The sequence below is a fragment of the Parasteatoda tepidariorum genome, chromosome 6 (genome assembly GCF_982258835.1).
Source record: "Parasteatoda tepidariorum strain Cologne lab strain chromosome 6, Ptep-v5.0, whole genome shotgun sequence".
Lineage (NCBI taxonomy): Eukaryota > Metazoa > Arthropoda > Arachnida > Araneae > Theridiidae > Parasteatoda > Parasteatoda tepidariorum.
The window spans coordinates 68,525,731-68,539,725 of NC_141760.1; the positions used below are offsets into that span (position 1 = coordinate 68,525,731).

The 13,995-nt window shown below is 38.5% G+C and overlaps 1 protein-coding gene across 2 annotated transcripts in view; it reads right to left on the reverse strand.

The window, feature by feature from the left end:
* Positions 1-12,756: 12,756 nt before the first annotated feature.
* Positions 12,757-13,995, reverse strand: part of LOC107452869 (uncharacterized) — a 133,777-nt gene continuing 132,538 nt past the window's right edge. For both annotated transcript variants that reach the window (XM_087166002.1, XM_087165998.1), the window contains one exon: positions 12,757-13,002. In XM_087166002.1, coding sequence (XP_087022128.1) covers positions 12,942-13,002 — 61 coding nt within the window. In that variant the 3' untranslated portion in view covers positions 12,757-12,941. The remainder of the gene's footprint in view (positions 13,003-13,995) is intronic.

The window sequence follows — 13,995 nt, forward strand, 5'->3', positions numbered from 1 at the left end:
TTATGTTTCATCCATCACATCTACAACATCTCCCAGACAAGTCTAGTCGAGAGTCAAGAGAGCGAATGGTATATACCGTGAATTCCATCTTCCGGTATTTACTAGAAACGGAACCACGTTCTCTGACCTTGTAGATGTGAGTAACATATTGGGTGAAACGTTTGCAGCAGTCTCTAGCATCGACAGCTTTAGCCCAACTTTCAAAACTCACAAGAAAATGACTGAACGCAGTACCATAAATTTTGACTCTCGCCGAAGGTTTCAATATAATAGAGTTTTCACGTCTCAAGAGCTACAGCAAGCGCTAGCTAAAGCTCCAGACACGAGCCCAGGCCTCGATAGGATATCCTATCGAATGCTACGCCATTTAAATCCTGCGTCTCTTCTCAATATTCTTTTGCTCTTCAACAGAATATGGACAGAACAGACATATCCAACTGGTTGGCGTGAAGCTATAGTTATACCGATTTTAAAGCCAGGTAAAGATCCAACAGAACCTATCAACTATCGCCCCATAGCACTAACCCCTGAGGGGGTTTACCTTCTTTAGGTAAATACAGGGAGTCACGCCCCGGGGTACCCTAGTGATCTATCCTCCCTTCCGTTTCCTCTCCCTTTTCTCCTACTTTCTCCTTTCTCTTCCCCCTTGTCGTGGTTGCCGAATTTACTGGTAAGGGCTTGTCATCTGTGTTCGATTACCACCGTGTTGTGTTGGACATAGATGGGAAGAGACCACCCGCGTGTTTGCCGTGCGTGGAGACCCGTGTCCCTGGAAAAGGGGATCCTGGCAGTTGAGGGGCATCTTGGTACCCCAATACACTGCTTTGGCCCTTGCTTCAGGTAAACGGGAGGTGCATATTGGCCTGTGTGCACCAATCGGCTGGTCACAATCGTCATCTGTTGGCTAGGGTCAAGCCCGGGGTCACCTACTGGGCACCTCGTTAAGGGTGGAGGCTGCTTCAGGGGTGGCTTACGGGCGTATAGCTATTGGTCAGCATCGATGTCAGATAGCGGGTTGGTGGCAACACCAATTCGTTAATTGCATCCCCTAAGTAGGACTCCGTGGTGGGTGATGCCGCTAGTAGTAGAAATAATTCTTATTTTCTATGGCTGAAAATGGTAAGGTGTTCAGTTCCGCACACCAAAGCAAAAACAGCGGAACACCCCTTACACCATATGACTACGCTAGATTCTTTATGATAAATCTAACTAACCCTGCTATACCAAATACATCTTTCACAAATGTATCCCCAATTTTGATACACAAGGCTCTTCTCTCTGTTTTGGGGGAAGTAGCCTCGGTGAAAAAGCTGCGTTCTGGTGACCTCCTCGTTCAAGTCTCCTCAGATAAACAAGCTACTATTTTAGCAACATGTACTAAAATGTGCTCGTTTGATGTTGCTATTACACCACATAAATTTTTGAACACCTGCAGAGGTGTTATTTCAGAAGCAGATTTCATAAATGACACAGAAGAAATGATAGTAGAGGAATTAGAAAACCAGCATGTTTCATCTGTACGAAGGATCAAGATTCGCAGGGATGGTAAACTCATCCCTACGAAGCATCTTATCCTTACGTTTAACTTACCCAAACTGCCATCTTCGGTGAAGCTTGCTTGGCATAACTGTCCAGTTCGACCATATGTGCCCAATCCTTTGAGATGTTTTAATTGTCAAAGGTTTGGACACTCTAAAACATCGTGTCGAGGCAAAGCTACCTGTGCTCGTTGTTCTGGCATTGACCACGAGGACACTTCCTGTGAGTTGCCACCCCTTTGCGTAAATTGCAAGGGTGATCATGTGGCCTACTCCAGGGGTTGTCCTAAATGGTCACAGGAAAAGGAAATACAATCTATCAAAGTAATGCAAAACCTGACATTTAGTGAAGCACGCCGAATAGTTACAGCCCGTACACCTCGTCCGGGTGTGTCCTATTCTGCGGCTGCTAAGATTTCATATAATTCAGTGAGCACTCAAACCGATATTTTACCAGCAAATTCCTCACAGCACACAAACCGAAAACTTCCTATTCCATCTACTACACTCAACAAAAAACCCGTATTTAATTTTACTGGACCGTCGACATCTCGTAGGCCTATATCAACATCTCCTCCACCTACAAAAGCATCTCGAACTAATTTCTCAGAGAAAGTTCGGCCTGCCTCAGTGCAGAACTCGTACTCAAAACTACCACCTAGTGAAAAGCCTGGCATAACCAGAAAAAAGAAAAACCCCAAATTTAATCAAAACAACAGTCAATCTACTTCTGCTGCTTCACAGAAGATGGATGATGTTTTGACGCTACATCCTTCGGAAGATGAATCCCTTTTCGATGAACTTCCGATGGACGGCGAGCCTTCATCCTCTTCCACTTCAAAGAAAAAGAAATAATGCCAATGTCTCTTATTTCTTGGAACTGTCGCAGTGCAAGAAATAAAATGTCTGATATCAGAGATATTGTTTTTAAATATCAACCCACATGTTTAGCACTTCAAGAAACATTTTTATCCCCATCAGATAATTTTAAACCTCGTAATTATGTCTGCCATCGGAAAGATTGTGTCGATACTATTCGACCTACCGGTGGAGTTGCAATTTTAATATCCACATATTTCCCATCATCTCTCCTTTTACTGTCTACTCCTTTACAGGCTGTTGCCGTTCAAGTTTACTTTAACATCTCCATTACAATCTGCTCTATTTATTTACCTCCGCATGCTTCGATACCCCAATCAGAGTTGAACTCATTACTTCATCAACTTCCTGCACCTTTCCTGCTATTCGGGGATTTTAATGGTCACAGCGAACTATGGGGTAGTTCCGACTCCAATGCTCGCGGACGCCAAATAGAAAATCTCATAACCGACCATAACTTATGTTTACTCAATCAAGGTGAAGACACATATTTTCATGCACCCACACAAACGTTCCATTGCATTGACCTAGCTTTATGTTCGCCTGCACTTTTGCCTTTTTCACAACTTTCGATCGATGATGATCTTCATAACAGTGATCACTTTCCTATAATTATTTCATATATAGCTACTGTTAATAATACTCCCAGACCCTCTGTTTTCATATATCACCGGGCTGATTGGAATCTTTTCAATCAGCTTGCTGATATCACTGAAGATATGGTAACTGATAACAATATAAATGACGCAGTTGAGAATGTAACTTCAGTCATAATACATGCTGCTGAAATTAGCGTACCAAGGACATCTACCTTTCCTCACCGTCTCCGTAAGCCTTGGTGGAATGCTGAATGCTCTAAAGCTCACAAAGAGAAGCAGATATTATGGAATACCTTCCGTCGCTATCCAACAAACGATAACTTTGTGGCTTTTAAACGAGCTAGAGCTTTTGCTCGCCGGACAAGACGCCATTCCCAAAGGGACTCTTGGAAGCGTTACGTTTCATCCATCACATCTACGACATCTCCCAAACAAGTCTGGTCGAGAGTCAAGAGGGCCAATGGTATCTACCGTGAATTTCATCCTCCGGTATTTGATATAAACGGTACCACGTACTCTGACCCTGTAGATGTGAGTAACATCTTGGGTGAAACTTTCGCTGCTATCTCCAACTTTGACAGCTACAGTCAAACCTTTCAAGCTCACAAACTAGTTGCTGAAAGCCGCAAAATAAATTTTGAAACGAGGCAACATTTTCAATATAACCGAGCATTTACAGTCCTAGAATTACAACGAGCACTCGCTAAATCCCCCAATACAAGCCCTGGCCGCGATGGTATTGCATATTGCATGCTTCGCAACTTGAATACCGCGTCCTTGCACAACATTCTAGTACTTTTCAACAGAATATGGTTGGAGCAGATCTATCCAAATAGCTGGCGTGAGGCGATAGTTATACCCATCTTGAAACCGGGTAAAGATCCGACAGAACCAACGAATTATCGTCCAATCGCGCTAACGAGTTGTTTTTGCAAAATTCTTGAGCGTATGATAAACTCTCGTCTTGTTTATTACCTCGAAAAGAAACATCTAATTCCCAACTTTCAAAGCGGTTTTCGCAAGGGTAGATCGACTATGGATAACATTGTAGCTTTAGAATCTCGTATACGTAATGCTTTCGTCCGACGTAGCCATTTTATCTCTATCTTCTTCGATATTGAGAAGGCGTACGATCGGACATGGCGCTACGGAATTCTGAAGGCTTTGTTTGACATGGGTCTCCGTGGTCATCTCCCTGCATTTATCAAAAACTTCCTGAGTCAGAGGTATTTTCGAGTCAAATTGGCTAGTACTTTCTCTGATGTCTTCATTCAATCCGAAGGTGTTCCACAGGGTAGCGTCCTAAGTGTCACACTTTTCATCGTTCATGCCTCTCTCATCTTACACATACTACCACCAACAGTTTTTGGTTCCCTTTATGTTGACGATCTTAACGTCTCGTGCTCAGGATCTGACATGAGAGTAATAGAACGTCAACTACAACTGGCAGTGAATAAAATTATGGAATGGTGTGACCAGAACGGTCATACCCTTTCACCATCCAAAAGTTCATGCATGCATTTCTGTCGGCTACGCAGACTACATAATAATCCTACCATTTACATTAATAATACTGCTATACCCATTGTAGAGGAAACAAAATTTTTGGGAGTGATTTTCGACAGGAAGTTGACATTTGGCCCTCATATTAAACAGTTGCGAAAACGCTGTGAGAAGACTATGAACATGTTACGCGTCATTTCAAATACGCATTGGGGTGCAGATCGTATCGCATTACTACGCATATATCAGGCACTTATTCTAGCGCGTATTGATTATGCTTGTGCAGTATATGGCACTGCCTCAACTTCACACCTTAAAAGGTTGGATACAGTGCATCATACTGCCCTGCGTATATGTAGCGGCGCATTTCGTACTTCTCCAGTGGAAAGCCTGTATGCTGTGTGTCACCAATTGCCTCTAGATTTGAGACGAATGCAGCTCGGTTTAACATATTATTATCACGTAATCTCATCCTCATCACACCCTCTTAAACGGGAAACACTCCCAGTAAGTTTAGAACGAATTTATGATGCTCGACCCTCACATGTTCGCCCTCTTAATTCTCGTATGCGCTCGCTCAACCAATCATTCAATATCTGTGAATCTACTACACAATGTGTCGATCACTCGCTTATTCCACCTTGGAACGTTTCACAGTATCATTTTCATTCTGCATTCGAAGTATATAGTAAGTCTCAAGTAGCGCCTATCATTTTTCAGCAACTATACAAAGCTCATCGTCATAAATATTGTCAACATGTTCCGGTTTTCACAGATGGCTCAAAATCTCCTGGCTATGTAGGCTGTGGTATTGTAATTTCTGACGACACCTACAGTTATAAAATACCAACTATATGTTCCATATTCACCGCTGAAGCCGTTGCAATTCTGTTGGCATTAAGGCTTATTTCAACCAGTTTGAATCGGAAATACTGCGTTTATTCGGATAGCATGAGCGTATTGCGCCAACTCAAACATTTTGACAATGAAACTCATCCCATTTTGTGTTTTATACAGCATTTACTATTTAAACTTCAGAAGAATGGTTTCGATATTTTGTTTTGCTGGGTTCCAAGTCACGTTGGAATCCCAGGCAATGATTTAGCCGATACAGCAGCGCGATCTGCCACTACTGCCCTAAACTTATCTGTACCATTCTCAGATGTAAAAGTACATATTAAAAAGTATATAAAATCTTTATGGCAGCAGCAGTGGGATAACCAAGTGAGTAATAAGTTGCACGCTCATAAGTCAAATTTGGAACCCTTCCCTGTGTTGCGACTACGTAGTGCAGATGTTAAACTTACCCGTCTGCGAATCGGACACACCAGACTGACCCATCTACATCTGTTGTTTGGTGAACCACCTCCTCAATGCAACACTTGTGATGTTTTACTTTCGATTCACCATATTTTAATCATTTGCCCATGTTTTAACAGACATCGTCTTACCTTTTTTGGTAGTTCTATTTTATCTATGGGAGATTTGTTGGGTGACTCTCATCATCCTAACATTTTTGCATTTTTACGTGCTATTGGCATTTTAAACTGTATATAAGTTTTATTTTATTCATGATTTATTCACTTTTTACCATTTTACTTGTCTCACAAAATTTTACTGTGTTTTAACTTTGACATGATCTCAGCATTTTTACGCGTCGTTGGTATTTTTAACTGCATAATAAAATTTTAACACGTCTACTGTTTTATACACTTTTGTAAATATCTTATCCCCTTCGTCCACTTTGCTTACTACGTATTATACTGTACTCATGGTTTATATCTGATTTTATTCATACTTTTTATCTGATTTTATTTAAATAATTAATCTTGTCTTATTCACCTGCTAGTACTGTTTTATCAGTTATAAATGTATTACAATTAAATTTGAATGCACTTAGACTTTAAACTATTTTACCGTACTGTTTGGCGCAGCATGTCCTCGTTTGGACCTTGTGCCACTAAACCCTACATTCAATCAATCAATCAACCCCCATAGCACTAACTAGTTGTTTCAGCAAGGTTTTAGAACGTATGGTTAATTCACGACTAATTTATTATCTCGAAAAGAAACATCTTATTCCGGCCTTTCAAAGTGGATTTCGTAGAGGTAGGTCGACAATGGGCAACATTGTTTCCTTGGAATCTCGTATTCGTAATGCTTTTGTCCGACGTAGCCATATTGTCTCTATCTTTTTCGATATTGAGAAGGCTTACGATCGGACATGGCGATACGGTATTCTTAAGGCTTTGTATGACATGGGCCTCCGTGGTCTTCTACCTATTTTTATCAAAAACTTTTTGCGGCAAAGATATTTTCGAGTAAAAATTGGCAATAAACTTTCTGACCTATACGTTCAATCTGAAGGTGTTCCACAGGGTAGCGTTTTGAGCGTCATACTTTTTATCGTTCATATATCTCTCATCTTGCATATACTTCCACCCACCGTTTTTGGCACATTTTACGTTGACGATATGAATATATCTCGTGCAGGATCTGACATGAGAGTGATTGAGCGTCAACTTCAACTTACAGTCAACAAAATTGTGGAATGGTGTAATCAGAATGGTCATACACTTTCACCCACCAAAAGTTCCTGGATACATTTTTGTCGGCTACGCAGGTTACATAACGATCCTGTTATACTCATTAACAACACTGCAATACCTATTGTTGAGGAAACGAAATTCTTGGGAGTAGTCTTTGATAAAAAACTTACTTTCCTCCCTCATATTAAACAACTGAGAAAACGCTGTGAGAAGGTAATGAATATGCTGCGCGTTCTGTCAAATACGTTTTGGGGAGCAGACCGTATCGCTTTGCTGCGAATATACAAAGCATTAATACTGTCACGTATTGACTATGATTGCATGGTCTATGGCACTGCGGCATCTTCTCACTTAAAACGCTTGGACACAGTGCATCATACGGCCTTACGTATATGCTGCGGTGCGTTTCGCACCAGTCCAGTAGAAAGCTTGTATGTCGTCTGCCAACAATTACCTCTGGATCTACGTCGCATGCAGCTCTCTCTGACATATTACTATCGTGTCATGTCTAGTAAATCACATCCCTTAAGGTGTGAAGTTTCTTCAACAAGCTTGGAGAGACTGTATGTAGCTAGACCTTCTCACGTCCGACCATTACATGCTCGCGTTCGTACACTCATACAAACTTTCGACATTTGTGAATTACCATCGCAATCAGTGGATCATTTTCTCATACCTCCATGGACCATCTTATCCTATCAGTTTCATTCACCGTTTATGATGTACAGTAAGTCTAATGTTACACCCAACATTTATCAGCATACCTTCATTTCTCATCGTCACCAATATTCCGAGTATCTGCCTGTTTTTACTGACGGGTCAAAATCTGCGGGATATGCCGGCTGTGGTGTCATCATCGCTGGTGATACTTATAGTTACAAAATCCCAGATATTTGTTCCGTCTTCACTGCGGAAGCTGTTGCCATCCTTTTGGCATTGCGGCTGATTTCTTCACGCTCCGAACGAAAGTATTTTATATACTCCGATAGTAGGAGCGTTTTGAACCAGCTAGAAAATTTTCGAAGCGATACTCACCCAATTTTATGCTTCATTAATCATTTATTAATCGCTCTTCACAAGAAGGGATTTGATATTTTATTTTGCTGGATACCGAGTCACGTCGGTATACCAGGAAATGAGTTGGCTGATTCTGCAGCACGATCTGCCACTACTGCCTTAACAATTTCTGTACCATACTCAGATATTAAATTACATATCCGGCAGATTATCGTATCTCTTTGGCAACAACATTGGGATCTTCAAACTCAAAATAAACTATATAATATAAAATCTGATCTCAATCATATACCAGTATTGCGTCGACGTAGTGCAGATGTAAAGCTTACTCGTCTCAGAATCGGCCACACTCGACTCACCCATCTTCATCTATTATTTGGAGAACCTCCTCCCAAATGCGACACTTGTAACGTTTTACTTACGCTTCATCACATTTTTACCATTTGTCCCTGTTTTAACCAACATCGTATTACTTTTTTCAACAGCACTATTTTATGTATGAAGGATTTGTTAGGTGAAATCCATCATCCTAACATTTTCGCATTTCTGCGAGCTATTGGTATTTTATATTGTATATAGAAGGTTTTATCTGATTTTATTCGCTCCTGTTTATTGTCAATTCACCGTTTTACCTTATATAAATACACCTTTTATTGGATTTTAGTGACTTTTAAATATATTCATCTCGTTATTGACGGTTTTATTACCTTTATGTATTTTATAGAAAAAGAAATGTTCTAAGCATTTTACATTTTAAGCTGCATTAACGAACTGTTTGGCGCAGCATGTCCTCTTTTGGATCTTGTGCCATTAAACTCTACAATCAATCAATCAATCCAAAGAACCTACTCAACCAGACGCGTATCGACCGATATGCCTACTACCAAAACTAGGCAAATTACTAGAAAATTTTTTTCAACAACGACTATCCCATCATTTAGAAATCAATAACAAACTAAGTAACTACCAATTCGGCTTCCGAGAAGGCAGATCGACAGAATCAGCACTAAAAATAGTTATAAATAAGTCGCGAAAAACAAAAAAGAATAAAAAGTGTAAAAAAAATTATACAAACGTCAGACAATACGTCAGACATTAAGGACGCATTCGACTCAATTCGCTGGGACCAAATTATCAATAGATTAATCGAATTAGACTGTTCTAAACAACTAATTAATCTAATTAACAGTTACCTTGCAAATAGATCAATAGAATTCGCCGTCGGTCTAGGAATAACTGAATTAAACACGTAATAGGGCTGTCCACAGGGTTCATGCTCAGGCCCACTCCTGTGGGGAATTATCGCGGTCATTTTCTTGCAGGATTTTAACACGACAACGAAACAACAATAACCTTTGTTGACGACTATGAGTTCATAATAACGGGTAAAGCGGGTAAAGAGCTAGAAGCTAATGCTAACGAAGCCATGACTTTCCCTAACGACTTTTGCTCCAAATATCACCTTAAATGTATCAATAAACAAATGTAATTTTATGACTTTTAAGAACCCATTTGAGCAACGCCCACCCGTAGTCCAAATAAATATTCAATTAATTAAATCAGTAAATTCAATTAAATACTTAGGTGTCGTTCTTAACCACCACACTAATTTTCTAGAGCATATTAAATCGCTAGGGACAAAGGCCACAAAAATACATAATAAACTAATTAAATATGCTTCAAGGACCCGAGGCATCAATACAAAATTACTGAAACTCCGGTACCACAAGCATGTGGTACCAAAAGGCATTTTAAAATAGCTGTGTGCTACCAAAAGACAGTTTTAAATGTGACATCAAAATAACCATCGAAATTCAAATTTATTACAGTCTATTGTTTAATAATTCACGCTGATTTATTTAAAAATGTTCTTCAGTTAATCAAAAGTGTTATATAAGTTTATAAGGACTCGACTATTAAGGACTCCAGTAACTTTTAGGGACTCGTTCTATTTTTTGGAAATTTTAATTTTGGATGCAGGTGGTCGCAACGATAGTGCAAAACTTTCTTTTAAAAAATTTGTACCTAAATTTTAAAAAAAGGTTAAAAATAACAATATATATATATATATATATATATATATACCGAAGAGCCGTTACGTTATGGCCACCCTGCTTATAACAGGTAGGTGCACCTTCAGCCCTCAAAACTGCTAGTAACCGCGGTCGCATTGATTCCACAATGTGCTGATAGGTAGTCTGAGGTATCTGGTACCACGTGCTCACCAACTGGTTCTGCAATTCCCTCACATTGCATGGGGGTAGGTGGCAGCACGAATTTGGTTTTACAAGTAGGGCCACAAATGCTCTTTTGGATTAAGGTCAGGTGAATTTGGGGGCCAAGACATGACTTGAAAGTCACTGGAATGTTCCTCGACGATTCGACCCTTATGACATGGTGCATTATCCTGTTGGTAAACACCATCCCCCGCATGAAAAACTGTTGCCATGAATGGATAAACATGGTCTGCAACTATGTTCAAGTAGCTTACAGGCGTCAGGGATTTCTCAATGAGGATTATGGGCCCTAATGTGCCCCATGAAAGCATTGTTCCTCGGCAAGAAACCGTGAAAACCTGGGCGAAAACCTATATATATATATATATATATATATGTATATATATATATATAAACTGCTGTTTGTAGAAAATGCAACACCATGAAGGAATCATCAGAATCAAATGAAATTCGCAGCAAATGTCAATTATAGGATATTATGCAAATTAATAAAGTTTCACAGCCATCGCGCGTGCGTGGCGCGCGCAGCGCCCTCTGAATTGATGCTGAAAGCGTATAAATAAAGTGCTGTAGCGGGACGTTGAAAATAGTCTATGATTATTTGTTAGTGGCAAACGTTTAGTGAGACCTGAGTATGCCTCCACGACGGAAGAATAAGAAATTCAAGCAACTTACGGAGTTTGAACGAGGGAGGATAATCGGCCTTCGAGAAGGAGGATTTTCCTATCGCGCAATAGCAGCTCGTATGCAGCGGAACAGTTCCACAGTGATGCGAGTTTGGAAGCAGTGGACCGACGAGCACCGAACAACTCGAAAAACAGGCACTGGACGACAGAAGGTGACGTCAGAGCGCGATGATCGACACCTGCTCCGCATGGCGGTGAATGATCGCACAGCTTCCTCCAGGCAGCTGGCAGCACATTGGTCTACTGCTACAGGTGTACAATTGTCGGCTTCGTCAATTCGTCGTCGTCTGCTGCGCCGTGGATTGCGTGCAAGGGTGCCATTATACAGGATTCCCCTCACGGCGGATCATCGACGGCTGCGTCGGCAGTGGGCTCTTGAGCACAGAGACTGGCGAGCTGATTGGCACCAAGTTGTCTTTTCAGATGAATCACGCTTCAATTTGTGGACCCATGATGGCCGTGTTCGTGTTAGACGTTATGCCGGTCAACGCTGCCTTCCTGAGTGTATTATTGAACGACATAGTGGTCGAACACCCGGAGTTATGGTCTGGGGTGCGATTTCGTATCATGGACGATCCAATTTGATACGAATTGAGGGTAATCTCAATAGCAACAGATACGTCCGTGAAGTGCTACAGCCCGAAGTCGTTCCTTTCCTTCAAGGCATCCCTGGAGCTATCTTTCAGCAGGATAATGCACGCCCACATGTTGCGCGGACTGTTAGAGACATCTGTTCAGCACAACGCATGCAACTTCTTCCTTGGCCTGCTTATTCGCCGGATATGTCGCCTATTGAGCACGTGTGGGATATGGTTGGTCGGCGTCTCACTCGTGATCCGCGTCCTGCAGTTTCCAAAGACGAACTTTGGTTGCGCATACAAGCGATATGGAATTCTCTTCCTCAAGCAGATATTCAACATCTGTTTGACTCCATGCCACGTCGTATAGCAGCACTTATTGCAGCGCGTGGTGGCTGCACCAAATACTGATTTCGGACGCTTAATTTGTTTCTTTTGTTTTGAAAATTTCATCATTTATTTGTATCAGTACAAGTCGTTTCTGCATTAAATTTCATTTGATTCTGATGATTCTTTCATGGTGTTGCATTTTCTACAAACAGCAGTTTATATATATATATATATATATATATATATATATATATATATATATATATAGATATAGATATAGATATATATATATATATATATATATATATATATATATATATATATAGATATAGATATAGATATAGATATATATATATATATAGATATAGATATAGATATATATAGATATAGATATAGATATAGATATATATATATATATATAGATATAGATATATATATATATATATAGATATAGATATATATATATAGATATAGATATATATATATATATATAGATATAGATATAGATATATATATATAGATATATATATATATATATATATAGATATATATATATATATATATATATATATATATATATATATATATATATATATATATATATATATATATATATATATATATATATATATATATATATATATATATATATATATATATATATATATATATATTAAATCGAATTTAGAATAATGCTAAGCAGGTGAGCGAGTCATTAAAAGGGCCCTGAATTCGAAACTTGCTACCCGGGTTCACTGTTTCTCCGCAAAATTATGAATAAAAACACTCGTAGAAGAATTTTTGAAGTTGATTAATATTTTAAAAAAAGTACATACTCAATTTAATTTAACATTAATTTTTATTAGATTCATTAATATCAATGTTTATAAATAGCATCATTGACACCAGATATATATATATAGTTTTATATTATCACCAATACGTTAGTATGAATTAGTATGAATTAGCCAACTTTCCAACAGTTCCTTCTATAATCATTTGTTGGAATTCTAACACAGGAGGAATTACTCCTTGTTCCTTCTCATAAAAATTTTATGTGGTTGAAAACTCATATCTTGTTGGTCACTGAAAAGAAAAGTAATATCGTTTTGACAATATAAGAAGAAGTTGTGTAAATCTGAACAATTAATACATTTAGAGCTACAAAATAAAATTCAGACAAAATATTGAAAAATGTTCATTAAATTGCTAAATTTTGATGCTTTTATAATGTTTGAAGCTTGATGTTTTTTGTTTCTTTTATCTTGAGTAAACATAGAAAGACAGAAAACTTTTTGATACTTTTTACATCACGTTATCAAAGAAATATGTGTCTCAAATTAATGATACTTTATTTGAAAAAAACTTTTTTTTTCGCAGTATGTCATTTTTTAGATTTTGTACTATTTAACCCTACATTGAATTCGATTCTGGGATACCCCATTGCTCTCCCAGAGGAAAGTTATAACCTTTAGGATTTCTATAACACTATTAAGATTACGTCTAAATTTAAAACAACTAACATTTCCTTAATCAACTGTATTTTAATAAACTGTCTATAAACATTTATTGTTTACAACTGTAATAACTTTCGCGTGTGTTTTCTTACATAATTTTGTAGCTTATTAAATATATAGCAAATCTATACATAATAAGAAACGCGGCTGTGTGTGTGTCTGTAATCACAATATATCGCCCCAGAAGCCTCGCCCAGGCACGAAACTCGGCACATAATTATGTTTTGACATAATGAAGAAGTATTTTTTTTCTTTTTCAAAAATTTGGATTAGTTTTTTAGTGATCAGTCATTTTGTAAGAAAATCTATGATTTTTTGTCTTTAAAGAGCCATATTCAAAAAACTATTAAAAAATGCATATACTTTTCTCCACTCTTATAAATGTATGCTAATGCGAACCTTACAATTGAAATATTAATTTTCGACAACTTAAACCAATAATATACGAAGGAATTAATAATTTAATTGTAAGGTTCGCATTAGTTTACATTTATCAAAGTGGAGAAAAGTTTAAGTTTTGTATTAAAAATGTGGCAACATATTCGACACGTAAATAGAACGC